Source organism: Lissotriton helveticus, chromosome 6 (genome assembly GCF_964261635.1).
Source record: "Lissotriton helveticus chromosome 6, aLisHel1.1, whole genome shotgun sequence".
NCBI lineage: Eukaryota > Metazoa > Chordata > Amphibia > Caudata > Salamandridae > Lissotriton > Lissotriton helveticus.
The window spans coordinates 1,698,334,103-1,698,361,173 of NC_136067.1; the positions used below are offsets into that span (position 1 = coordinate 1,698,334,103).

The window sequence follows — 27,071 nt, forward strand, 5'->3', positions numbered from 1 at the left end:
CTGGCCAAAATTGAGCAACTGCTGATTGCTACCATCTCTCACTTGGTCACAAAAATGAATGATTTAGGGGAAAGGCTGACCAATATTGAGTCAGTAATAAGAAAGCACCCGCTTCCAGCTACTACTATGGCCACACGCGTCTGCCCTAACCCTACCATCGTCACCGAAATGTATAAATCTGGCAAGGATGCTACCCAAATACAGCCATCATGCACACCTACTCTAATAGACCCCAAAGTATTTGTCAAACCTGCACCAAAAACCCATATAGTGGCTAGATCCGCCTTGGCAAGAATGCCACACATCAACCTGCCCCCTGAGGCCGCCCCGTATGTGTCCGTCCTCTCTGGGGTTCCTGCCCTCACCCAGGGAACACGCGAATCCTAGCAGGATCTGCTAAATAAAGCCATCTATTGGCTAAAAAAGAATAGACCCTTGCCGCCGGGGCTAGACGGGGGTATCTTGAGTGTCAGGAGGGTGGGATGGTTAGGGACGCTGCCCAAATGCACTGCTGGGGATCTGGTACTAATTAAATTTAAAAACACCAATGTTGCCCCCTTTTTACGAGTTTGTACCCCCAAAGAAAGACAAGGCACAATTCGCATTTGGGATCTGTATGATTTTTACCCGAGCTCCCCTCACATTACATAGGACTAACTTCTAAGCTTTTAATGGTAACTGAATCTTGCACAATCGCAGTACAGTCTAATCTGCACATAATGTTCTTTTGCACTTTTCATTCTAACCCCAGAAAAACTTTACTTGAAACCTCTCCTAAATCGCTGGGGTATAAGAAATTGCAGGCCAGCTTTCTCAAGATTGTTAAGACTTGAAGATGAGCATGTGATCTTTGCGGTATCTTGTTTTTTAAGAACTGTCATAAAGTTGCGGAAATCCATGTGGTAAAGCATCCCTCTTGTGGGTCCTATCTTGCTCTTCGTTTCAGTCACCAGATATTGCACTTTAAAATGTTTAGCATCTGAAATTCTTTTACTTGTCCGACTATCACACTTGTTTTTATCTTGTATGTGCATATGTAAGTATATATTAATTGTGATTATGACTTGATATATGTGCTGTGCTTTTATGATTTTATATGAAAATCGAATAAAGCTATACTTACATTTACATTTACAAAGAAAAATATATCTGCCTTCCTCACAAATGGGTTTCTATTTTCAGCTCAGCGTCAAACCTTCAACTTTGTCTTCCTGCGAATACAACTAAATAAATTCCAGCATTTATGACAGAGCAGATAACGTTCAGGCCAACAGAATTCAGGAGCTAAGGCATTTTTGTGATTTCTGTCTGGAAAACATTTAAAGCCACAGGCTCAATCAAGAAAGAAAGGGGAAAAGATGAACTCTCCATAGGGTCGGACAACAACTATTTAAAAGGGAACTGAGGCGAGCGGCTGTGTTTGTCAACCCACTCGACACTACAAGCTAGTAAACGGAGGTCTAATGTGAAAAACAACTTAAGCCAGATGTCACACAATGTACGTGTGGAAAGGGAGCCTGTTGTTTACTGTGGTGTCAAACTGACAACTCGATTTCAAGCAAAGCTAGGCCACGCCCCTAGAGTTCAAATCATAGGATGAAAGCATTTTGACGATTTGACCCCTCTACTGAATGAAATATATGGCATGGATCCTAAGGCAAGAAGCATTTGAGTTGGTTGCACAATTACAATAGGGAATTATGAAATCTACTACATAAAGCAAAAAAAACATATATCCAATGCCAAATCCAGCATATAATGTAAAAAAAAAAAAAAAAAAAGAAAACCCAAGTCAGCCCCTTGAGCTTGGCAAAGCTAAAGTGGGCGATTCACTAACATTTTTTACAAAGTCTAAAATATGTCTATGGTAGAGTTCAAACAATAATTTGAGATAAAAAAAAACATTTTTGGGAGATTAAAAAAATTCCGCAAGAGTAGTCATGGGACCCTGTATAAGTTGGAGAATTCTACAAACACACCAGATGTCCTAAGCTTACTTCTGCTGATATTTGCCTAAATACAAATATCTGTCTGGGTGCAGAAGTGGCATACAACTTGCACACTTACTCCTGCAATGTTTGACACTGTGTAAATTAAGTGTGAAACCAACTGAAAATGTTTGTAGATACCTGAAAAGCGTTCACTATTTTCCAAATATCATCCACATGGCCATCACCTACGAAAACAGTACTATAGCTATAAACTGCAATACTAGCCAATTTAAAGCTATCATAAGTTTGATTTTAAGTAGGAAGAAACTTAAAATTCTGAGTCTTTGATACAGGTTTTTAGGTTGGACCCAAACTCTAAACTTTGCAGTTCTAAATGTACAAATGCAAAACATTGTGAACAAAGTCCTAGAATAGTTAACAGATGGATACATATCTAAAATGGATGAGTTATTCATGAAAAGTTTTGCTTGGATATTCCCAACCATACCAAATACTCTGCAGCTGCCTAAAAAATCCAAATACTTTCCCATAGCTGGCAGTACTTGGGGAAGACATACTGTGCTTGCCCCACGGGTACTTATGATGAATTTGGCTTAAATGACATTGGATCCCGCAAGCCACATTTAGCCCCTCAAATTATTTACTGTAGCCAGAGTGATGAAAAAAAGGGAACTAACGTCAACAAGGGATAAGGGTAAACTGCAGTATGACACTTTTAAAGGGTGTGTTGAGATGGAGAAAGGTCTTCTGTATGGCTCTGGAAAGCACGTGCTTCTACTTCAAGTTCCACTTAGCATGCTGTAGTGTTTTTTAATGCCACTTCACCAAATACAATCGTGTGCGCGCTGAGAACATTCTGTGAGAGGGAGTGTATCCCAAAGCAGGGCTCTGTAGTCGTAAGAGCGGTGTGTGCATGCTCCTGTTGAAGAGAATGACTAATGACATCTCAGTGAGCTGTAGAGGACTGACAGTGGAGGTAGCAAAGTGACTTTAGTTGCAAGATGGGTCTTTTTACCAGCCTCTCAACCTTTTATAAATGTACCTGCCGGTCCCCTACAATCTTGGTCTTCGCTCATCCGGCTCGCCTGGGACATGGTTTGGCCTGTATGAACTTGCCTGTGAGTGGAAGTAGCCTATGGAGTGTGTGTGGGGTATGTGGCCATCGCCTTTCTGGTTTTCATTTTGTATGTTACAGAATCCCAATGTTACTTAAAAAGGAGGGGCAAGAGACAGAAGACAACTGATGCAATTTGGAGGACTTTCCCAGACATTCCAGGGATCTGTGCAGTGGGCCTGACCGGAGAGTGTTTTGGGGGGAGACAGTGGGTTCTTTTGGAGTTTGAAGAAATATAAGGCATATTAGGAGTCCCAATAATAGACTGTGGAGCAGTCCAGCTTACTGAAGACCAGTGAACTGATCAAAAAGGCGTTGGCATGACAGAGAAGGTGCTGCGGAATTTTTCAGCTATCTAACAGATGGAATCTGGCTGCCTTGAAAAAGGTTGTGATTATTACATTCGCAGTTTACAAATGAAATGCACCCCTAGGTCTCCGGCTGACCAGGACGACTGTCAAATTGTGTGAAGGGAACATAATAGGGGAAGATTGTACAGTGGTATTCAAAGAGGCTGGAATGTAGATGATTTTAGAAAGGAAGCAGAGTACCATTCAATATTTAAAAAACAGCCGACATTCAGTCGTTTTTTTGTTTGAAGAAGGGGTGTATAAAAGGAAGAGGAAAAAATGTGCATATGAAGCACAGACAGATACCACAAGAACTGGAAGGAGGAAATGAGGGGTGGTGATGTAGAATGAGGACAAGGGGCGCAATATTGAGCCAGAGGGAATGCCAAATGGTAGGGAATTGGCAGCGGGAGCACAGAGTGGCAGCATACTGCAAAGAGCAGTTATAGAGGTAAAGAATCATAAAGCAAGCTCTTTGTCAAGTAAACCGAAGGCAACAAAGGTTAGAAGCAAGGTGGAGTGGTCAAGAGATCAAGGAGAAAGGGATCAGATTATGAAGCACACAAGCTAGTAAGTTAAAGACATGTAAGGGCCATATCCCCGGAGTGGAATTTACAGGAATCGGATTGCAGGTATTAGGTACTTTGAAATAGCACAGATAAAGGGTGAGTAATTTGAACATTAGTCTTTTGGGAGTACTAAAGGGAGTATAAGAGTGAGTGAGCGTGGAGGAAGGATTTGAGGGTTTCAGATAATCAACATTTTAGAGAAGAAGTAGGACGCAAAAACATATGATTCTCAACCATGTTATATTGAATTTTTGCAATGATTACAAGGGCATTAATTCGAGAACAAAACACTCTTTCGGGGAAGGGGGGGTCACAAGGGGACTGGAGTGCCATGTGTACTCTAGCCTACGGAGGTCTAGTGTGGTTATCTGGGTAATTTTGAAATGTTAGGAATAGATCATCCCATGCGGCTTCTTCCGCAATCCACTTATTTCTTCTCGGCGGAGTGCGGCAAACTCTGTCCTGGCCCATTGGATCATTGTGTTCTGCCACAGCATAGCATCTTTAATATCGGGACTTTCCATTGCATTGCAATTGCTCTTTGGGCAATCAACAAAGCCAAGTCAATAAAGCGGTTGGTTGCACCACCCGCCCTACAGCGCTTGTTGAGGTTCAATAGGCCATTAGCCATGCAGTTGAGGTCCTGTCAACTCGCAGTGCCCAGGAGGGCCGAAAAGACCCCGGTCCAGAAGGTGTGATTGATTGGACAGCCCCCGAACATGTGTATTAGTGGAGGAGTGTGGCTCACTGATTAGAGCGGCAGACCCTGATGCAGAGGTCTGGCCCGGGACCAGGGTTCAATTCCCAACGCGGCAGGGTCCTGAGCCCAAAATGTCCACAGACTCGATAATTCTCGCCTCGGTGCCTATTCTAATCATGGGGTCCCACGCTGCAACTCTGGGCAATAGTTGCTTAATCTCCACTACGGCGGCCCACCTGCTGCGGGATGCCTGGCTTTCACCCTGGGGATACCCAGCAGGGGTTATTTCACAGGGAAAAGCCAGGACGGGTTCCCAAGGCAAGCGCCTTGATGCCTTCGGGTGATACGTGCGCTATATAAGTCGCAATACATTTACATACATTTATTATGTCTGCCATGGGAGCAGGACAACAAGGGCGAGCGGGTGACGCACTGGGTATATTTTGTTTATTTTGTCCGGTGTTATGTATGCTCTATGCAAAAATGTATTACCTGATGTATTGGAATCTCTCGTTGCCTAAGACCTTCTGCGGGTATGGGAGCACTCTACTCCACTCTTAGGGGAAAGTGGTTAACCTCTATCATGCTACCATATCTGTCGGAGGGATTCCAGCGTGTCTAGGGTTCTATGAAGTATAGCTTTGGCAATCGAGCAAATGAATCTCTGCCCTGAGCCATTTTGTAGAGTACCTGTGCCAGGGGTTGAATAGGGGGCTCGGAGGTGGTAATCTCCCACAGTCGCTCCAAGTCCACCATGAGTCACCTATATATCAGAAACTGTCCCATGGGGAGGCCGGTCTGTTTGGTCAGTAGGTCAAATGGGATCAAGGCCTTATCATGGCACAAGTTGCCCAGGGTCCCTTCTCCTGAGGGCTCCCATAGGTACACCCCTTTGTTATCAACAGCCATGCTAAAGGTGCGTATGGGCAGCAGGGGATCTCCAACGTGAATGGTGATGCACCGGGGAAGGTGCTCAGTGCCCTGCAATAACACCCTCACGCGACATGGAGTACGTTGTTAGGGGCCATGGGTAGTGTTGACTTCAGGGGAAATTGATTCCTGTACAAGGCTCTGGGGTCCAAGCTCACCCCGCACACCACATTATTGCTGCCAGTCAGCAAGCTAGCCACTGGAGTTGTGTGGCTAAATAATAGTGCTTGAATACCCCGCCCCCAATCCTCTATGGTCCATCTGGAGCTGTAGTGTAGTCAAGGCCACTCTGCATCTACTTTTGCTCATATGAGGTCACCTAATATTTAGTTCAGTTAGTGGAATGTGCTCCGAGGAATAGTGACCAGTAGGTTGGTGAACTAGTAGAAAACCCTTGGCAACATTACCATTTTGTAGAGTGCAATATGACCCTACACCGTGAAGTGGAGGGAGCACCAGAAGGTAATCTGAGGTTGAAGGGAAGAGATTGCCTTCGGGAGGTTGCTGTTTATTAGGTCCCATACGGTGTGGTATATATTGATGGCCACATGACGAAAGGTGCGAGAATCACATTTGATATTGTGGGTGTCAACCACAATGGATTGTGATGGGCAGTTGGATTGTAGTGGGAACAGGCAGGTCATAGACCAGTTGACCCCCAATCCTGAGGTTGATTTGAAGGCATCTAGAATTTGTGCTTCATCACCTATGCCGACTCGTATGTCTTTGATGTATATGAGGACATCATCAGCATACAGCGAGATAGCGTGTGTCTCACCATTGATGGGTATACCCCAAGACCACCCGGACTGATAGAGGCTCTGTGCGAGGGGCTCCATCGCCAGTACAAAAAGCAGTGTTGAGAGGGGGCACCCATGATCCATGCCAGTCGATCAGGCATGGTTGCAAGTCAGTTGACCTATTTTATACTCTTGCCATGGGCTCTGTGTAGACTCTATGTAGAGGAGTTTGATCATCTTCACAATCCCTGCTACAAATGCCCACTCTTTGTAAAACCACAACTCATTCCCAATCTAATGTGTCAAAAGCCTTCCCAAGTTCTAGGACTAAGCAGACAGCATATGCCCAGTGATCTGTAGCTCAATCCAGCAATCTGTGGACACTGAAAAATGTAGATTAGCACGGAATGAATCCAATTTGGTCGGGCAGACTAGTTCAGGCAAGTTCCCAGCAAGCTTGTTGCCAATATTTTAGAATGAGAAAACATATCCAGTAAAGCTGAATATTGTTAAACTAAGGAGGGAAGAAGGAAGAACTTAAGGTGCAGAATTAAAAAAAGGTTTTGAGGGGATAATGAGACCTGTGTAGTGAATGCATGTAGGAAAGTAGTATCTGCTTTCATGGTTACCCCCCACTTTTTGTTGGTATCATTCTGTTTTCTGACTAGTCTGACTGGGATCCTGCTAAGCAAGACCCCAGTCCAGTGATCTCTCCCTGAACTGCACTATGGTTAAGTACGTTGGTACCTTCCTAATTGGCTATTGGTGAACCCTTCTATGTCCTTTGTACATTGTACTAAGGTACCCAGGGCATAAGTACACCAGGGTCTCCCAGGGGCTGCAGCATGTATTATGCCACCCATGAGAGACCACTCAAACTGTGACTACATGCATGCCATTGCAGCCTGTATGAGCTGGTGCCAGCACCACTCACCAGAGATATAAGTTTCCTTATATCTGAGGTCACTGCACTTAAAGCCTTTAAGTCAACCCTACGGTAGGCCTTTCAATCCTGAAGGCAGGGTGCTAGGTTATAAATGTGAGGGTGCCCTGCAAGAGCAGGATAACACCCCGTACAAACCCAGGAGTCGAGTCTTAAGGTTTTGTAAGTGCGGTCAGCCGTTTTATAAAAATAGTGCGCCTCAAGTCAATTATGAGATGTCTAAGTATATAGTGGCTGCACCGAAACCGGTTCATGGTTGGCATCAGACCTGTTGGAATCCTACCCCAACACTGATTCTAATGTTGGACGTACGATCCCATGCACTGGGGGGCTCCCCTATGGAGCCTCCCTGTATTCCCAGTACCAGCCTTTCAAGGTCTAACAGCAAGATAGTGCTGCTACCGACCACAGACACGATTCTGCCCACCTGCTACTGAGCCAGGCTCCGACAGGGGTAGAGCAATAGGTTTCCTTTCACAGGGAGGTGTGACCACCTCCCAGACAGGACTCTGTGTATTGGTCTGGGGTGGGATATCCATAGGGTGACTCTCCAACCTTCTGACAAAGGGAACTAAAATCCCCTGTAGGGTGTGGTCACCTTGTGGTCACAGGCCATCGACGCAACCCTTTACTGAGAGACAAGATATGAGATGACGAAAAATCGTATTGAAGTGGCACTTTTATTCGTTACATCACAAGCATATCAATGAATGCATTTTATTTTATATATCTAAGCTAAAACCATTAAGAAACCTGACTTCACTCTGTCAGGAATAAAACACGCGATTATTCTTATAATGCTCAAAAGTCTAGAAAGCAGGCTGGAGCAAAGATCTTTCAAAAGGCACAATTGAAATCAGTTAGAGAATTAATGATACAGGACACATTTTATGGAATTCTAGTGCCTAGAGGCAAACCTTCCTGAAGAGAGCTAGCCATGCAAGATAACCATTTTTAAGAGGCCTAACTGCAAGGAAATGGGTGTGGATGAAAAGTACCTAGAATAAGCAAAGATTAAAAAAGGCAAAAAAGTTTATCTAGATTGGGAGATACCACCTGAGAGAAGAGGCTTTGAAGTCCCAAATCAGATAAACGGCCGGCCGGAGAACCCATGCTCGTGCCAAGCACTTGCAGGAGAGTTCTGACTTCTAGTTGAGGTGTTTAGATCTGTAATACCTGAAAATGCAGAACTTATGACACTGTTCTGACGCACTTTCTGGGGCAGGTGGCTTGACCGCATGTCCTAGGACACCGAAATGGTCAGGTGGCTGAGTGGGTGGTGGGTCATGCTTGACCGCAATATATAAACAAAGAACACCTTGTCACGTACATATCTCTAAAAATATATGTGACAGCGGAACTTAAGACAGGTGCCACTATCGCAAAGCTACGGCTGTGGTTTCATTTGAGCAAGCTATCTTTCAAAATAGTAATGTAGCAATGGTCCAAGATGTACCAACTTGTACCAGCTGGCCTTGTGTACGTGCGTGTATGGGTGTCTTGCAATTGTTCTGTGGAAAGCTACTGTACTTTCGTGTTTGCTCAAGCGACCTCGTCATGTCCAGCGCAAACAGAAATGCATGTTTAAAAAATCATTAGGGCCTAGTGGATTTTATTATCATGAGGCGGTGGCCTTTGGCCTTTGGCTTAGGCCTAGATGCAGGGGGTTCAAGGAATGGGTGGGCTGTTACTTACTGACTGTATATGGTGAAATAAAATGGTCAATTTAGCATATTTTCAGATTTTCTCTAAAAAATAGATTTCATCAGGGTCCAATGGGAAGGGTACTTTGTCTTCAAAACTGAAACCGCGAGGTCCCCATTGACTTGCAGTGAGTACGTGGCTGTGTTTCAATTCAAGCACACAGCCTCCGTGGGGTTCCTGGGTACTTACCTTGGGAGGTCCTTGGGTCCCCAGCTCTTCTAAGTCTTCTGGGTCAAGTGCCAACTTCGGTCGCAGTTCACATTCCACTTTATTAGTATATGGTTTGGATTCCCCCTGGAGATCACTGTGTATTTGTGCTACTTACCTGTTCTCCATTTGAAATATTGTGTGTATTGTGTTGATATCTCCGGGTAGGAGATATACCAACGTGTTAGTGAGTGTGTATAATAAATATAACTATTTTTATAACTACACTGGGTGGTTCTTTATCGCTTAACCTACACTACATGATCAGTTCTGGTAAAACAAGCTGCTTAACACTCCTTCTAGACTAAGCATGAATGCTGCTTTCTACAGCTACCACTTAGAGAGCATTCTATGGTTGTTTAAGACCATTAAAATCCCAATAAGGGTTGTCTGGATTAGTGCAGGGTGCTTCACTTAAATTGACATGTTCAAGGGCTGTGGTCATTGGGTGTGGGTCTTTTTATTATATTCCAACTGTTCTTGGGTAGGAACTTCCTCCATCTTTGCAGGTGGGTACGTGTTTTCAGTGCTCAATTGGCTGGTGTTATCTATTGTTCGAGACAGGGATGATATGTGGGATGTTTGCAGTTAAAAGTAGAATAATTTTGTGACACTATCTGGGACTTGAATGCCTTTCCTCCGGGAGATGGTAATAATCATGGCAGGTGTGGAAAGTGGTGGATGCAGAGAGACGTGACCTAGAGACTGTTCCATGCCATATTGCTTCTAATCATGGTTAGTGGGTTTGAGAGACAAAGACTAGGACTAGGTATATTGAATTGGATGTGGAGTGTGTCAGTGCTAGAACGTGAGTGAGCAGATAGCACTCGGACAAAGATGGAGGATTGTGGGTGATTCTTTTGGTCTAAAGTCTCCAAAGACCCTGAAAGAGAGGATGCTAGTGTGGATCGAGTCAAGGTAATCAAACAGGAACTCAATGTGGCAGGGGTGCTGGTGGAGCATTTAATATATAAAGCCTAAAAGGGATTTTGAAGAGGGAATGCAGGGGAAAAAATATCTGTTCAGGAGTATCTTTACCCTCCTGGTGTAAGGCCATTCACAGGTGCATGTTGATGGTTATAGTTTTAATGGGGAAGAATCACGACCCAGAAACCTTTTGTACATTGAAAGTTATTCTTTACCTTGGAGCAGATACTTCACATGGCCATTGGGATAGTGGTGTAAAGATGATAGAGCAGAGATTGATGATATGTCAATAAAACGTATGCTTGCCCAGTAAAAGTCAAACCTATATAAGGAAGACACGCTTTCGCTGACTGATGTTGGATATTTATTTGCAAGTGAAGCCTTGTACCTGATGAAACGAGAATAAATGGACTTACATTTGGGCAACTATTAAATTTGTGTCTTTGAATTCATTTAAGTGTGCAGTCCAAAGTTATTTTAAAAAATGTTTAAAAAAATGGAGGAACGTGCATGGGCAGAGTGGGGGACAAGTGGAGCTGCAGCATCCTTAATCAATAAAGCTTTGGAGATGGCAATGTAGTGAAGAGGGTTGGCGTGGGATTCGAATCCGTAGGTAAGAAAGTCATGTTTATTAAAGATATGTTGTTCAGCCCAAATAAAACAGTATTCCAAGTCAATAGAGGGGTATGTGTACTGACTACTGGAGGTTTAAACATGGTATTATGATGAGGGGAGGCAGCTGTGTGTGGTGGCTGAATCATAGCAATAATTATATTAATTATAACTATAAAACATTGTTTGTTTTTCTGGAGCAATTAATTCCTTATCGCTGGTGTTTCTAGGCATTGTAAATAACCAATGCTACTTTTTTAATGTCACTCACTCTGACAACTTAAAAAGTATTAAAGTCTGAGTTAGCAGTGCACGGATTCAAATTGGTGACCTTCAGATTGCCACATTTCTCAGCTTTGAGTGCTCACTGCACGGAGCTACACATGGTATGTGATAGGGATGTTCAGATGTAATATGAGAAAACCTGAGTGACATAGGAGTCTAAAGAACATATATTGGAAGAATTATTGGGGAGGTAGTATGTTGACATTTGCTGTACAGGTATCAAACGGGGGTACAAAGTAGAGCAGTTCACAGAATTATACATTGTGGTATACCACATAAGTCCAGTTCAGCCACAATGAAATACAATTTTGCTTTCCATGACCTGATGGCATCATACAAGGTAGTTTAGAGAGTATTGGATGAACTCATGCTAAAGAAGCATATTCTAGTCACTGAGCATATCTAAGAGTTCAAAGACTAAAGATGGTCAACTAAAATTCCCTGATTTGTATTCTCTCTTTGATATGCACTCCTGTCTTACTGGGGATAGAATTTACCAATCAATGTGATGAATAGCCAGTCTTTTACTTGTGATAGGCCTTTAGGTTAATAGCTAGTTCACCCAATTCTCAAACACGGGGAGGCTAATGGGGATGTTCTCTACAATGCTAGAAACATGAATGCCAAAAAGTCTTGCAGTGTGACTAGTGGCTGCTTGTACATGTTACAGAGGTGTCAAAACATGGGGGAATCCTCTAGTACTGTACATAACTAGATCGCAACAGGTCTCAAAAGATGGAAACACGATAGTCTGTATTTTGTGGAAGGGAGAATTCATTCATGGACCTTTTGTGCAATATCCAACGTAACAAATGCATCCAAAGGTTTAGGATGGTAAAAAGTATCGAAATTCACTAAAAGGTCAAGCAATCTCGGGACATAACACTATCGTTATCCATCTCACATCTCCATCAGAACTGACACTGCGAGTGATTCTGTCCTCTGTCTCACAAAATGTTGCTTCAGTTCTCAGCGGTGGAGATCACTCTATCCCTGGTGGCTTGTGCAGGGAAAAAACCTACTTTATCCTGGAGGTTTTTGCAGCCCATAGGCAGACACTTTGGTAAATGTACATCTTGCTAGCAAATAGGTGACTGGTACATCTGACAGGCTTGGTATACAGTCACCCAGATACCATGTTTTATGGGAATTCTATCTACTTGACTGGTTCACTGTTCACCAATGCGCACCAATGGGGTATCGCACTAAAGTATATTAAAACAGGAGATGGAAATTAAAGTAATGAATATAAACAGGTATTCAAACTGGGGGAATTTGGCTACATGCTCTACATTTTGGAATCTGTATTGCTGCCCTCAAGTGATAGGTAGTTAGGTTCTCGAGTCTACAACATGCATTTACAGTTGCTTTGCTGCCAAAGCTTTTCTCAACAGAGGCAGCATTGTCCAGCCATAAATCGCTGAATGTCAGAGAGATACTGGCACAAAGGGTCAAAATAGGATGCCTCTTCTTGCAGAACCTTGAATGGGAAATGATATGAAATAACTGTAGGGCATATGACAATACTGATCCAACCCACCTTTTCCTACCAAGCAGCGAATCCCTAACACAGGCTAAGTTTGTCATCTATAAAACTGATATAACCCACCGTCCTGTGGAGGTCCGAAGAACACATCCTGTGACCCAAAAACATATGTAACTCTTAAGCAATACCTAATATGCTGTATCTCTTACCAGCACAGCTTGTTCTGTTGAAGTTTGATAGTCTTTAAAAACGGTATATACGAGGCACAAATGATGGTCAATTTGGATGTGGCATAAGAGATATAGTGAGGAAACATATTGTCATGCAGACCATATAATTATGCCTCCCAGGCAATCAGTAATGTTCCATAGGGTCTACTGGTCTTTAAAAGCAGAAATGTAAAAGAGCAGCTTCCGCTGCCCTTTTAAGCACTGGGTAGAAGGTGCCTAAACCTGCCATGTCAATTTTAAAATAGGTAATGAGTTTCAAAACGTCTGTACATTTTGCACCAAGAATAGAACAGACGGTTCTATTAAGTTGCAAGTCAGATTGTGTAATTAAACCAAGAATTCAGTTTGTGCATATAATTAACTTCTATGCTAATCAGAGGATCAAGGCAAGTAGCGTGTACGGGAACATCTTCAACCAGCTAATGAGAAGCCAAGCCATCAAGTTCCCTTTTCATTGTCAATGAAGACACATTTATTTGGAATTTAGCAGATGTGCAGTGGACTAGAAGGTGATATGGAATAATTCTCAAATAATAAAGATCTCCTAGGAGTCTGTGCCATCTATGTGAGTGTTAGTAACAGCTGAACAGACTGTTTGAGTAAATAATGGTGGCTCTTTCTGGATGGACCAGCCCTAGGGACATGCCATAGTGAAATTTCAATTTTTAGATCTCCACGTCGTCAAAAAGGATGGCAGTGGGTAACAATGTGCTTGTTGTGCTAGAGCATGTGCTTGGTTTTGCCTGCATTCACTACAGGGGTTTGTGGCTTAGGTATACAAAGAGAGAGCTGTAAGTACAATATATATTCACACACAGATCTTTCAACTAAGGGATAATCTTCTGATGTTATTAAGGGCAGAGCTGAACCAGTATAGCTTTTTAAAAACGAATGGAAGGGAATTGCCAGCCACAGGTACCACTATATCCAGCAAGCAAACTGCATTTCTCAATTTAGATAATCTATACTAATATAATAAAGAGAGAGCCCAAACCTTTGAGGCGGGTAATCTCAGGAACCACAGCACCAATCACAACACCCAATACAGCGTTGCAAAGGGCAGTTGCAGCAGAAGGACATAGGCTATGCAGACGCCCACCATATACATTTAAAAGGTAAAAGAACCATGCCAGCAAAGTAGTCCCTGGTGGGCAAATCTGCATTGTGCTGTGGGCGTGTGGTGCGTACCGCCCTTCATGCCATGTCTCATATCGTGTGCTGTGGGCGTGTGCTGGGGGCGTGGGCGTGTGCGGGCGCGGGATTACGGGGAAAAAAAGCAAGCGTTGTGCCCAATATTTCATTGTTTTTTCTTCCTAGGTTCTGTACATTCCAGCTCCGGGTGTCCACCCTGCTCCCTTTAAATACCCCTGCACCCCACAATCATAACCCACCCTTACTCCTTAAAATACCCCAACACCCTTAAACACTAACCCATCTTAACCCTATAAATATACCCTGTACCCCAAAACCCAAACTTATCCCTAAACCCTAAAAATACCACTGTACCCCAAAACCCAAACCTACCCCTGAACCCTAAAAATACCATCCTACCCCAAAACCCAAACCTAGCCCTGAACCCTAAAAATACCCCTGTAACCCAAACCTAGCCCTGAACCCTAAAATACCCGTGTACCCCCAAACCTAGCCCTGAACCCTAAAAATACCCCTGTACCCCAAACCTACCCTTGAACCCTAAAAATACCCCTGTACCCCAAAATCCAAACCTAGCCCTGAACCATAAAAATAACCCCGTATCCCAAAACCCAAACCCACCCCTGAACCCTAAAATACCCCTGTACCCCAAAACCCAAACCTAGCCCTGAACCCTAAAAATACCCCTGTACCCCAAAACCCAAACCTAGCCCTGAACCCTTAAAATACCCCTGTACCCCAAAAACAAAACCTACCCCTGAACCCTAAAAATACCCCTATACCCCAAAACCCAAACCTAGCCCTGAACCCTATAAATACCCCTGTACCCCAAAACCCATACCTATCCCTAAACCCTAAAACAACCCCTGTACCCCATAACCCAAAACTATATCTGAACCCTTAAAATACCCAAACACCCCAAAACAATATACCTCAGTACCCCAAACATATACACCTATACCCATACTTACCTTATCCAAACATTTAAAAAAACATGCTTTTACCATTCATGCATTTACAACGAATTTCGTTGTAAATGTATGCGTGGTAAAAGCATATAAAATGTAATGCCATGCGTTATAATGGCATTGCGGAGTCATGGTACTTTCGTAATGAAAGTATGCGGAAAGAAAGTTGCGGAATAATGGGTGTTTACCCTCCCCGGTAAGTACATTGGTGGCACGGCGGCCCACATCTCCAGCAACATACTCATATTTTTTCACCACCGATTTGAAAAATGCACAGGTCTCTCTCATTGATGGCCAGCACCGACATACACTTTTAGACACACCTCCCGCCACAAGTTCTAGAATTGCGAACTTTAGAGCTGGCGAGCTACGTTTGAATCACGGCATCAGCTCAACATCCTGTGATTCCAGGCAAATCGCTTTGTCTCCCCGTGCCTACCACAAATGAATGTGTTCTTCTGTAATTGTGCTCATGCCATGTTGTCGAGTTCGCGTTACATAATATTGCAAGGAAAAATAATGTAGGGAAACTCGAGTTCACACACTACTGAACGCGCACTCTTAAGTGCATCAGCAGTGCACTGTGAATCGGAGCGTTTCACAGGCCTGTCACAGATAAGAAATGCTATCAAAACGAAATCCTACTAAACAATATACTACTGTCCGGCAGCAATTCATACCCGGACAACGTCGGGACGGGCTGCTAGTATATTATAGTTCTATATATACAGCCACTTCTGTAAGACGTTATGCCTATTGTGGTGTCTGAAGAATGGAAACATTGCTGGCATATAGTTCATGTAGTGTTGCAATAACAACCTGAAGTCTATTTAGCCTTTCGAGACAAGTAGTAGCCAGCAAATGTAATCAGCTACTTGTTCTACTAAAGGAACACATGGAATCCCTGGCAAAGCAAAACGGTTGCCACTGACAAGGCATAGTTAAAGACTCTTGTATCATTCTGAACAGTGAGCAGGAATGTGAGTGATAAAGCAGAAGTCATGAACCAGAGAAACACTTTCTTGAACAGACTTTTCCATTCATAAAAAAACGCAGACATAATTCATAATATAGAATTACAGATTAATTACTGACAACTAATAAAAATAGTTAAATACTTTGACAGATAAAATATGATATAACAGAGCTGAGTTTGAGACAATGCAAACTTCATACGTTTATACACAAGGAATAGTTTCTCACCTGAAAACCTAATTCTCCTCCGGGGGAATACAGTCATAAGCTATATAGTGCTCTAAAGCGGTGAAGCCTCACCTGTTTAACTAACACAACGCCACAATGCTTTAACCGTACACAACCCAGCTTTCTCTCTTATTACCCTTTGACTTAATGCCTACCTTTGACCAAGTCCAGCACTCCGCTGCATTTTGGATAGGTTTGGTTGGGAGAAAATTGCACTGTTCTTCTAGGGCACAGTGCACCTCTAGTACCCCATCATACCCCACAGGTGGCGGTTCAGACAGTTGATTTTATAAGGAGATGATGAATCATATGAGAGCTGAGATCAGTTAACTTTGCCCCTTCTCTGGAGAGAACGGAGGGTAGCTTAGGCCTCCAATGAAGATTCCTCTGAAGGAGAACGAGCATTTCAAGAACGAAACTATCCTTTCTCCTCCCGGAAATCTTCATTATAAGTTCCAAACAGTGAACATAATAACACCCCCCCCCCCATCTCTAATAAACAATAAAAGGTGGAGAATAAGTGGCAAAAGAAAAAAGAGCTACAGTGTACTATCCAAACAGATTATGAAGCGAGGCTTTCCCTCACCTGGTCATCTGTCCCCAGAATAGGTGTCAAGGTAATAGTACTTTGTAAAAGTATGAACAACCCCCAAGTGTCCGCTTATCTGCAATTGAAATGATTCATAATAAAGGTGCAGCAGAGGCCCTACCAATTGTAGTTTAAGTTTTGGACCTACTGGCATAGTCTTGTTGGCTTTACTGCAATATAGTAACATACAGGACACAATTCAACGCAAAACTGTTGAGAAGCAGCTAAACCAGTTTGTATTGAACCACAATTGACAAATAGGTGGTTGGATAACCTAATATCTTTAGTTTTAGCAAAATAATAATTTAGAACCGTTTGAACCGTTTGTAAATCAATTAGGAGACTGCAAAGTCCTTTCAGATGGAAGAGAAGGATTCTGAAAGTAGGTTGAAAGGGAGATTGTTTGATTTACATGAAAATCAGTTTAGGAAGAAAACTAGGATGGGATCTCATGATCGCTTCTTCTACCTGAAATACAATGAAAGGTTCCTTACAGCATAGGGCCCAGATTTCACCAGCCATTTGAGCGGAAGTAACTGTCACCAGAAAAGTGGTCTTTCAGGTGATATGCTGGAGGAATGCCTCATGGATAACCTCAATGGGGAGGGAGCACACTAATTTAGAAAGAACCACATGCAACTCTCAAGAATTTGAATGTCCCTTTAAGGGAGTATAAATCTTCTTAATGCTTTCCAGAAAATCCTCAACAACACAACATTTTGAAAAAAGAGTTTTTGAAGGGTTTTTACTGTTAGTTGTTATGGTTGCAAGTTGTACTTTCATAGAAGAAAACAGAAGACCCGACTTTGCTAAATCGAAAATGTAAGAGAGTACAGCTTGTTTCTGACATTTGGTAGGATCAATATTCTTTTGTAGACAGCAAATGCAGAACTCTCTCATTGAATGAATAGACACGTTAGTGGAAGGATGCCTGGTCTCTTTCAAGACGTTCATACAATCTTCTGTCAGATGTAAACTTCTATATTGCAAGAGTTTAGGAGCCAGGCTCACAGGCTAAGTGCTTCCAACTAAGCTTTCATTTGCTGCATTTATTCATCCACAGGATCTTTGCCATTCCAGAAAAGGGAAGATTTAAAATCCTTTGTTGAGCCTCCTGTTTTAAACCTGTGAGACAGACCCACAAAGATCAGTGAGGAGTTCTTCTATGACAATAACCATGATTCAGCTAAGTTATAAACATCAGCAGCTGTACTAATCACTTCACATACCATCTTGCAGTAAACTTAAGGTAACTTGTCTTAACATCTATGAAGAGTCTGCTACAGGGACCTATTGTACCATCAAAGAACAGCAGTTACGCTGGTATTTTTTTATAGTAGAGTCCACTGTACTGCAAAACGTACTGTTTACTGAATTCATCTCTTAAATTCTGTCTCAGGAGGCACTGTGGAGGCGGGCAACGAGGGATGATGTTTTCTTACTGCAGCACTATGACAAAGTCAGGAAGAGGAGCTGCATGTAGGGTTTTGTTCAGAGATTTGTACTTCTTTTGCACCTGGGAAAGGGCAGAATTGGTTTAAGTTGTAATTAGGAACAACTCCAATTAAGGTTCAAGAAGTCCTGGAACCAACTTCAGCAATGGGCAAGCAGAAGATCAAGGAAATAGCATCTCAAAAATTACTGAAGACTTAGTTAGAAACATCAGCATTATTATATTAAATTGTCCACGCCCCTCCCGCAAACCATCACTGAAAGTGGAGATGTCCTCAACATGAGGAACCATGGCTGGTGGTGAATCATAAGAGTAGGAGTATAATGACAAACTGAAGAAGTAGTAGAGTAAGTGTGATTTTTATTTTGCAGAGTTTTATATAGCGGGAACTAGACCCGAATGAGTAGATCTTGAACAGTGTCTTGACCAATGATGTGGGAAGACCAAAAGAGTGACATCTACTCATACTTCTATATTATCTCCTCAGAGGCCTGGACCATGTTCTAGAAGTTCTCTAGCTGGTGTCACTCAAGTCTCAGCAGGTGGCAGAGGAACAACCAGAGGACGTAAGATCAGAGGAGGTAGAGTTGTTGTAGGTAGCACTGGTGGAAGAGGTGCTATAAGATGTGCAGGGCGAGGCAACGGTGTTGGATGAGGTTCTGGAAAGGCCGCATCCTCATGAGTGTGCTCTGAAACATAAGAAAAGGTAAGTGCTGACAAGGCAATTTTGGATGGAGACCTTGAGTAGTCTGGAATTATTTTTTTCAACCTGCGGACAAAGTCATCAGAAAGGTAGAAAGATATGCTCTGAGACACTAAATGTCAAATCTCCCCTGTAAGTTGTGCCTGCTCTCGACAGCGAGCAAGTAGTGACAGAGACCACCTTCGACATCATTAACCTCAATGTCAAACAGGCCCATTTTCTTTTCTTGATGTGGGATGTCCTGTTGGATCTTCTACAGTCCTTGGAGACAGTGAAAGCAGCAGAAGGTAAAGTGAACACCCTATCCATTTCCTTTAGGTCTTCTAGGTGCCTCTTCATGTCTGCATGATTCTTTTTTCCTCCTCCATCATTCATGCGTCCTACCAATAGTATCAAGTCAAAGACAGCAGGAGTTAAGGTTTGCAAAAAAGTAGACCAGACGAGAGTCTGCCTTGAGGATCTGAAGTTCATTTTATGATAGATAGCCAAATGAGACATTGGCTGTACTACATAAGGAAAAGAAAGCAAAACATTGCAAACTGAGATGAGTTAGAGAAAAAAAGGACAAAGAAGAGAACACTGGAGTCAGCGATAAAAGGACAAAAGGGGGCATGTCTAAATTATTAATGCTAAAAATGTAACTGAAGTTGAAGTACAGTGGACTTGACTGAGGACATGATTCTTCGTGAGGAGTAGCATGCCTGCCCCCACCATCACTTTTTCTAATTGACCCGAGAGCTATTTTGATTCTCACAATGAGTTGATAGTATTTCTCAGAAATTAGAGACAGCGAAGCCGCACAAAAGATATCTTGTATTATCTTAAAAAAACGAAAAGTGCAAAGACTGTCTAACATAATCAAGAAGACCACTGCCTTTTAGGCTCGTTAACTGACAAGACAGCAGCCTTTTAGCTACTGTCATTTCTTTAGAAGAATACAATTCTGACATCTTTTTGTGGTATAAAGTCCAGTAAACGATTTGTGATACTGCTAAGTATGCATTGCATGTCTTTCATATAGTTTTTCTTACCTTCGCTTTTCCATCCTGAGCAGACATGTATCCAACACACATGCTCTCTGTTGTGTGACTCCACAGGAACTCCACTAGGATAAACACAAATTAACACAGTCATTTGTTTTCATTTCACTGATTCCACCATTTAGCACTGTTATAATTTTGATACATTCAAAGTATTTTAATACTTTTAATTAATCCAACTCTGGATATACTGTCACATTTGCAATATTAAAAAAACCATGACTGTTAAATCTGCCAACAAGACAACCCAATTTCGAAATTGTATCCTTTAGTTTTTATTTTATTTTGCTGTTACTTACAGGCAAGTAGATTCTACGTAGAAAGATAGGTAGAAAGGTGGAAATGTCATTTAATTGTTTTTACAACACTTGCTACATCATACAGTGATCCATTCTTAGAAGACACAACTGCAATCCCAGCTACCTGAATTTGTCTACTTCAGTAGGATTTAAGGCTCCAGCTAACGTTATTAAGATACTTTGAATGATCATTTTCTTTTATTCTCTAGTAGGCAGCTTGAGAACCTAAGGCAGTCTTAGTTGCACCTGTCCACACTGAACCAGGAACAAGGTCAAGACTCGGTTGCATATGGCTAGGTCTGAACTGGGGTGGCAAAGTGAGCTAAAGAACGATGATGGATTCAACCCAGATCTGTGACTGGGGGTGAGTGTCTGAAAAGTTTTAGGGATCCATTCATCTCCTTGTGTTTACTTTGTTCACACTGAATCAGGCTGAGGGCGCAGACGTTATGTGCTTATATCTAGAGGCTAAAGAGGAACTACTTTGCCTGACTTGCATCTTTGTGCATATAGGCCTCCCACTCCTTTATACTCTTTGCACTAGGGCTAGCTGACCACACAAGCCCGTAGTTTTCTCTTGGTGTTTCCCTTCCTGTGCCACCTAGTTTGAACGAGGAGATTAGGGTTATTAGTTATAGATTCCTTCCCAAACATAGCATGTTCACGTATGTTTTCTGTGAACGTATCAGTGAACATCGGGTTGATTTGCTAGTCATTACAAAATGGAGTGATAGGGACGGACTCATCAGATCAAGATATAGCAACTGCTGTCTTTTATGGTTTCAAATGTTTCATGACAATCAATCATGGTTGATGGGTAGTAGCATTGCCTCTGCATTAAGATTAATCTTTTATATTTCTCCTTTAGCTCTCCCTGCCTTTATTTTAATTGAACTGCACCTTTCCCCAATATCGGTTACACTTTTGTTATTGCTTTCACTGAATGTTTCTCTTCCTCTGTACTGAAAGCATTTCGAACTATTACCTACAACTTCAATAGTTAGTTAAATCGAGTGAACGTGTCCAAAGCTAGAAATCTCTAGGAAAATGTATCCATTGTATGGCCTTGTCCAGTTGTGTCCAGGCCCACGCATTTGACAGGACACATAGCCTTCATTTGATCTTCATACTATCCTTTGTCATCTCCTTAAACATTTCCTCTATCTTCCTTGGGCAGACATTACGGCCCTTCCTTTTACCACTAGTTTATCCACACGAAACCATGTACAATGGGCAAAAGGCTCGAATCCCTCGGATTAGTTTTCTTTAAAGCGCTCAGAGCACTTACAAGCTTTAAATTACTATCCTAAGTGTTCAGATTTGAGACTCTGTTTGCTGGGGCTCAGCACCAGGATTGATTTTAGAGGACCCTTATCTGGCAGTGCATTTTGCAGAGATTCTAACAGACTGCTGTGCTACTTTGAATGCACAGCAGAGGTTCACAGAACAGTTTAGTCTTTTTTGGTATTTGGACTGTCTTCCCTTTTGACTGTGCCAATTAAACTATCATGGGTGCAGCTATTTAAATTACTCAAATCAGTCACAAGCAAGGAGAACTCTGAACCATCTAGCTGTCTGACTGTGGCTGTCTGTGGACGCCTGGCCTGTACCCAGACATCATGCCTCTGTGTGCCATCCAAAACCCCCGCTCAGCTTCTTACAGCAGTTCTGAGAGACTCTCACACTTCCAACGGGATGCTTAAGAATTCAGGATAAGGTGGAGGGGCAGCACCAGGAAAATGAGGTGGTGGGAGGTGGGACGGAGGCTAAGCACCATGCAGAGCAGAATGCCTACAGTAAGAAAGGAGGAGGGAGATGAGATGGCAGAGGCCCAGGGCACACGGCAAAGCCCACTAATGAAGGAAAGAGAGCTCCAAATGCTGGAGTGAGAGTGCCAAGGAGAACACACAAAAACACAGAACCGGCAGAGGAAACCAGGAGCAACACAAATTCAAACTTAGCTCAGTTTATTTTGTCTGTAGACATATATATTTTCACCTATTTCGATCTGAGATTTTCTCTAATATAAAAGTACTGTCACAGTCTCATCAAGCAAAAACTTAGAGATGGAAACACAAATGTAGACCTACAATCTTAGCCATGGCTGCTTGTTTTAAAAATATTAATTTTCAAAGAGGAAACCATTTTCAACTATAGCAATGCATGGCTAGAAAATGTGAAATGCACTTCCCACTTCTAAATGGAGTAGATCAAGTGCACTAAAAGTAAAAAGAACATTAAAAACGGCAAAATATTAACAAACATGGTTGGTGATTTTAGAAAGGTTTCTAAAAGCTTATATTTGTGCTATGTGTTCCAAAAACAAGCTGTGGAAACGTTCTGTGTTTTAACTATGTCTAACAAATTGAAGAATGTAGCTAGTCCACTGTGATGTGTTCCTAAAAAAAATGGAAAGAATAAACCATAACCTATTGGTCCCTGTTCCAAAAGCCTTTAGACCAAGTCTTCCTCAAGGCATTATACCCATGTTCTTGCTTGCTTATGCAAGTTTGAGGCATTATGCCCACTGCCATGCTTCCTTATGTAGAGTTGGAGGCAGTAAGTCCATTGCCATTCTTCCTTATGTAGAGCTGGAGGCAGTATGTCCATTGCCATTATTTCTTATGTAGTGTTGGAGGCAGTATGTTCACTGCCATGCTTGCTTATGTAGAGTTGGAGGCAGCATGCCCATTACTATTATTCCTTATGTAGAGTATGAAGCATTATGGCCACTGCCTTGCTCCCCCTTTTGTGGAGTTAGAGGCAGTATGCCAACTGCCATGCTTCCTTATGTAGAGTTAGAGGCAGTATGTCCACTGCTATGCTTCCTTATGTAGAGTTGGAGCCAGTGTGGCACTGTCATACTTCCTTATATATAGTTGGAAGCAGTATGTCCATTGCCATTATTCCTCATGTAGAGTTTTAGGCATTATGTCCACCACCTTGCTCCCTTTTGTGGAGTTGGTAGCAGTATGCCCAGTGCCATACTTCCTTATGTAGAGTTGGAAGCAGAATGTTCACCGTTTTTCTCCCTTTCTCCATGTCTACTGCTATGCTACTGTATGTAAAGTTAGAAACAGTATGTCCACTGCCATGCTTCCTTGTGTAGAGTTGGTAGCAGAATGTTCACCGCCTTGCTCCCTTTTGTGGAGTCAGAGGCACTATGTCCACGGCTATGCTTCAGTATGTTCGAGCGAATGGCTGCTTGTCTTTTGCCATAGTCTGAGCTCTTGGGCTGTCTACACATTCTTCTTCAGTTCCGACACTGCTCAGAGCTTCTGTTGACAGACATACTCTTTGACGAAATAAAGTTGTTAAAATTCCTGAAGTGAGTGCTGCAGGATGGGCTTGTCAAAAAAGGACAACTATCCCTGTCAAGAGGCTTCGCACTGCAAGTGCATCTCATGTTGAGTGTCAACAGGATGATGATGAGGTGAAGGAGAAAGGCTTGCCTTGTCAAGTACCAACCTTCTCAATTATTTCCTGTCCTGTTTTCTGTCATCAAATATTATCAATGGCTGGTGATGTCACCTGCCTGTTTTGTACAAGAATGTGCAAACATCTGCAGAGGTCCAACAGGATCATGGAGCTTCAAACAAAAACACAACTGCATAGAGTTGATTGTCTCCATGGTACATATGGTATTCTGAAGTGACACCAACAACCCACTTACCATAAACATTTTCACTGTACAATACTTAATCTATACGAAATATAGACGGGAGAAAGATTTGTTCCATTTCCCATTAATCAAAAAGGCAAAAGGTCACAAGACGGATGTGTGTCGCGTCAGTCCTAAGCAGGGCCGGACTGGGAACTCACAGCAGCCCTTGCAATTTTGAAGGACCAGCCCCGGGAAGGAGGAGGGGCGGTGCAAGTGTGAAGCACTGCTGCTTTAGGCACTGGGGGCTGATACTGCAGTGCCGCTGCAAAACTGGCCACCACCCTTCCAGCCTCCTGGGAAAACGCCCGATGCGCGCTACGGCCAGTCCGGCCCTGGTCCTAAGTTTAGGCCAGTATGTTTGTCAAAGGAACGGCTCTCTCTAGGCAAGAAACATCACGCCACTGTCGTGGCCCAATGGAATAATGGAACCAGAGCACTTAGAAGGACGAGGAGCCACTTTCAGATGATGCAGCGAGTGTAGCACGTCTATGGCTGAGTCGCTGGTTTGTATTCACGCCGCCCGCAGACATCTATCCCAGACTGACCTTTGGACAATGACACTAGCAGAACTGCCACGACAGGCTTCATGAGTTTGTCAGAGATGTGGAGCAGGAGCTCAGAGCATCCTTAAATGAACCGCGCTAGCAGCTCATCCCACCATGAGCGCACGTATCCCTCTAACCACTACTTAAGCCACGCTGATCTTCTGGTGTTTGTTAGTCAGTCAAAATACTTTATTTCGATAAATCAATATCATAAAAAGACAATAGCACTATACAAGTTTTCACAACAAAAAGAAATACATAATTAATTAATTGATAAATACAAGATAAAATCATGATTCAATTACACAGTCAATATATTTACAAGTAAAATATGAAAATATTTTCTATTATAAAAACATGTTAAAATAGATAAAAATGCCATAAAAGGAGGTCAGTTAAATTGGTCATCATAATCACATACAATTTACAATAACACAAAAGAATTCATAAAGTAGGCATTTCCTCTGATATAGACAATACATTTTCACATTCATTACAGTACCATGGTGGAAGAATTATTAATCATGTTCCTCTTCTTTATCCTAACAGCCCCCACTAGGAAATTGGCAACATGGAACATAATCCTTGGGGTCTGCAATAGTTGTAAAAACAGGAGAGCTGCTTTGACCTGAATAAACCCTGCCTCTTTTAAAATAGGGATCATGTATTTTGTTCTTACTGCCGTGTAGTGACCACAGAACATCAAGAAATGCAGTGTATTCTGGGTCGAGAAATTATCACAAGTACACGGCACCGCATTTTCTGGAGTACTCCAAGTTGGAAAATGACCGAGGCTCAAATGGATTAAGTTAAAACAAAAACGGGTTAAAAGAAAACGGTGATATGGTTTATTTACAATCGTTAAATACAGTTCTGGGCCAGCCTGAGTGCTCAGAATAAAGCTAGCCCTCACCGTTGGTTTCTCTAATTCCATTTGCTCCCTCTTCAGTCTTAGCAGATCCCCCATCATACCTTTAATCAAAGCAATATCCCTATTTGTTATTGAGGCTGGGGAAAAGAAGAGCTCAGGTCTCCCTAGCTTTACAAAACTGTCTTTTATATAGGCGAGCCACGGGATTTTACTGACTCTATCTAACTTCAAACAGTCTTTTAGTATGCTATGGTTAAGAGGTATTTCTTGGTTCAGCCAAGTCTTTAGCCATAATAAAACAGGAGCCACTTTAATCAGGTCTGTAATATATCCTACGCCTAATTCATTATGGATTGTATATGTTGGAGTGGACTGTGGCACTGAGAGAATAGCTCTTAAAAATGTATTCTCCGTAATCTGGATGATATCAGGGGAACAATATCCCCAGATTGCACTCCCATAAGTGGCCACAGCAAGACATTTCGCTTTGTATATTTTTATCAGTGCTGCTATTGGCCTAGCTCCCAGTTTTTTCGCGAATCCCTGTAGTGCAGAGGCTGATCTTGCCAGGGAAATATTTCTATGTTTTAACTGGGGACCCCAAGTACCTCTCTCTTCAAAAGTTATCCCCAAGTATGGAAAGGTGGCTACTCTGCATAGCTCTTGCTTGCCACAGGTAAATGTTTTTAGAATCTTGTTTTTATTTCCCTTGCCCATTTTCATTATTTGGGACTTCATTACATTTATTTTTAAGTCCAACGACCCCATGAAGTCTTCAAAGGCATCCAGAAGGCGTTGGAGTCCAACACCAGTCCGTGAAAGCAAAACGGCATCATCCACGTATAGAAGAACTGGAATTCCAAGTTCTCCCACACGCGGGACGTCAAGAGTTGCCTCCTTTAAGGCTGGTTCTAGGCCATTATATAGATGGTGAATAGGAGGGGTGCCAAAATGCACCCCTGCCTGACCCCCCTTTCCGATTTAAAAAGACTCGTACATCGTCCCTCCGGGGTAACTCTAACGGACGCTATGAGGTCGGTATGCAAATCCGCTAGAAGGTTAACCAATGCCCTATCTAGGCCCATCTTTATTAAAATTTGCCACAATTTTGAGCGATTAACAAGGTCAAAAGCAGATGAGAGGTCCATGAACCCCAGGTACATGGACCCCTCCTTGGCCCTGGTATATTTATCTATCAATAAATGTAGATTGAGACCTTGGTCTATCGTACTCCTTTTTGGTCTAAAACCATACTGAACATTTGATAAAACCCCCTTCTCATTTAGCCAATCATTCAGTTTGGATAAGATAACCCGGCCCAATATTTTTACTGAAGAATCAATCAATGAAATCGGTCTATAACAGGAGGGGTCGTGCCTGTTACCTTTTTTAAAGACCGGTATGATGATAGATTTCTTCCAAGTGGCCGGGATGTTGTCCTGTTTTAGAGCATTAAAAACATTACATAAAACTTTAGACCAAAATTTCGGGGCACATTTAAAGACGTCTCCGGGTACCCCATCAGGGCCCGGTGCCTTGTTTTTCAGAGTCAGCTCTATTGCCCTTTCCACTTCTACTACTTCAAAACTGATGGCAAGAGCCACTGCAGTTTGTATTTCCCTCACCTCTACTTCAGAGGTAACTATGGGCGCGTCTGCACTACTAAATTCTGCATAGATCTGTTCAAAATGATGGATCCAGCCCTCATCTGGGATATTCGCATCAAGGGGAGTGTTCTCATCCTCAGAAAAAAGTGGCTGATTTATGATCTTCCAAAATAGGCCACTGTTTTTTAAAGTACCAGGGTCAAGAAGTTGGTCCCATGCTGTGTTTTT

At 42.5% G+C, this 27,071-nt stretch overlaps 1 protein-coding gene across 4 annotated transcripts in view; it reads right to left on the reverse strand.

Annotated features, from left to right (window-relative positions):
- TASP1 (taspase 1) overlaps positions 1-27,071 on the reverse strand; it is a 723,830-nt gene that overhangs the window by 74,606 nt on the left and 622,153 nt on the right. For all 4 annotated transcript variants that reach the window (XM_078649553.1, XM_078649555.1, XM_078649554.1 and 1 more), the window contains one exon: positions 19,849-19,922. In XM_078649553.1, the coding sequence (XP_078505679.1) occupies positions 19,849-19,922 (74 nt within the window). The remainder of the gene's footprint in view (positions 1-19,848; positions 19,923-27,071) is intronic.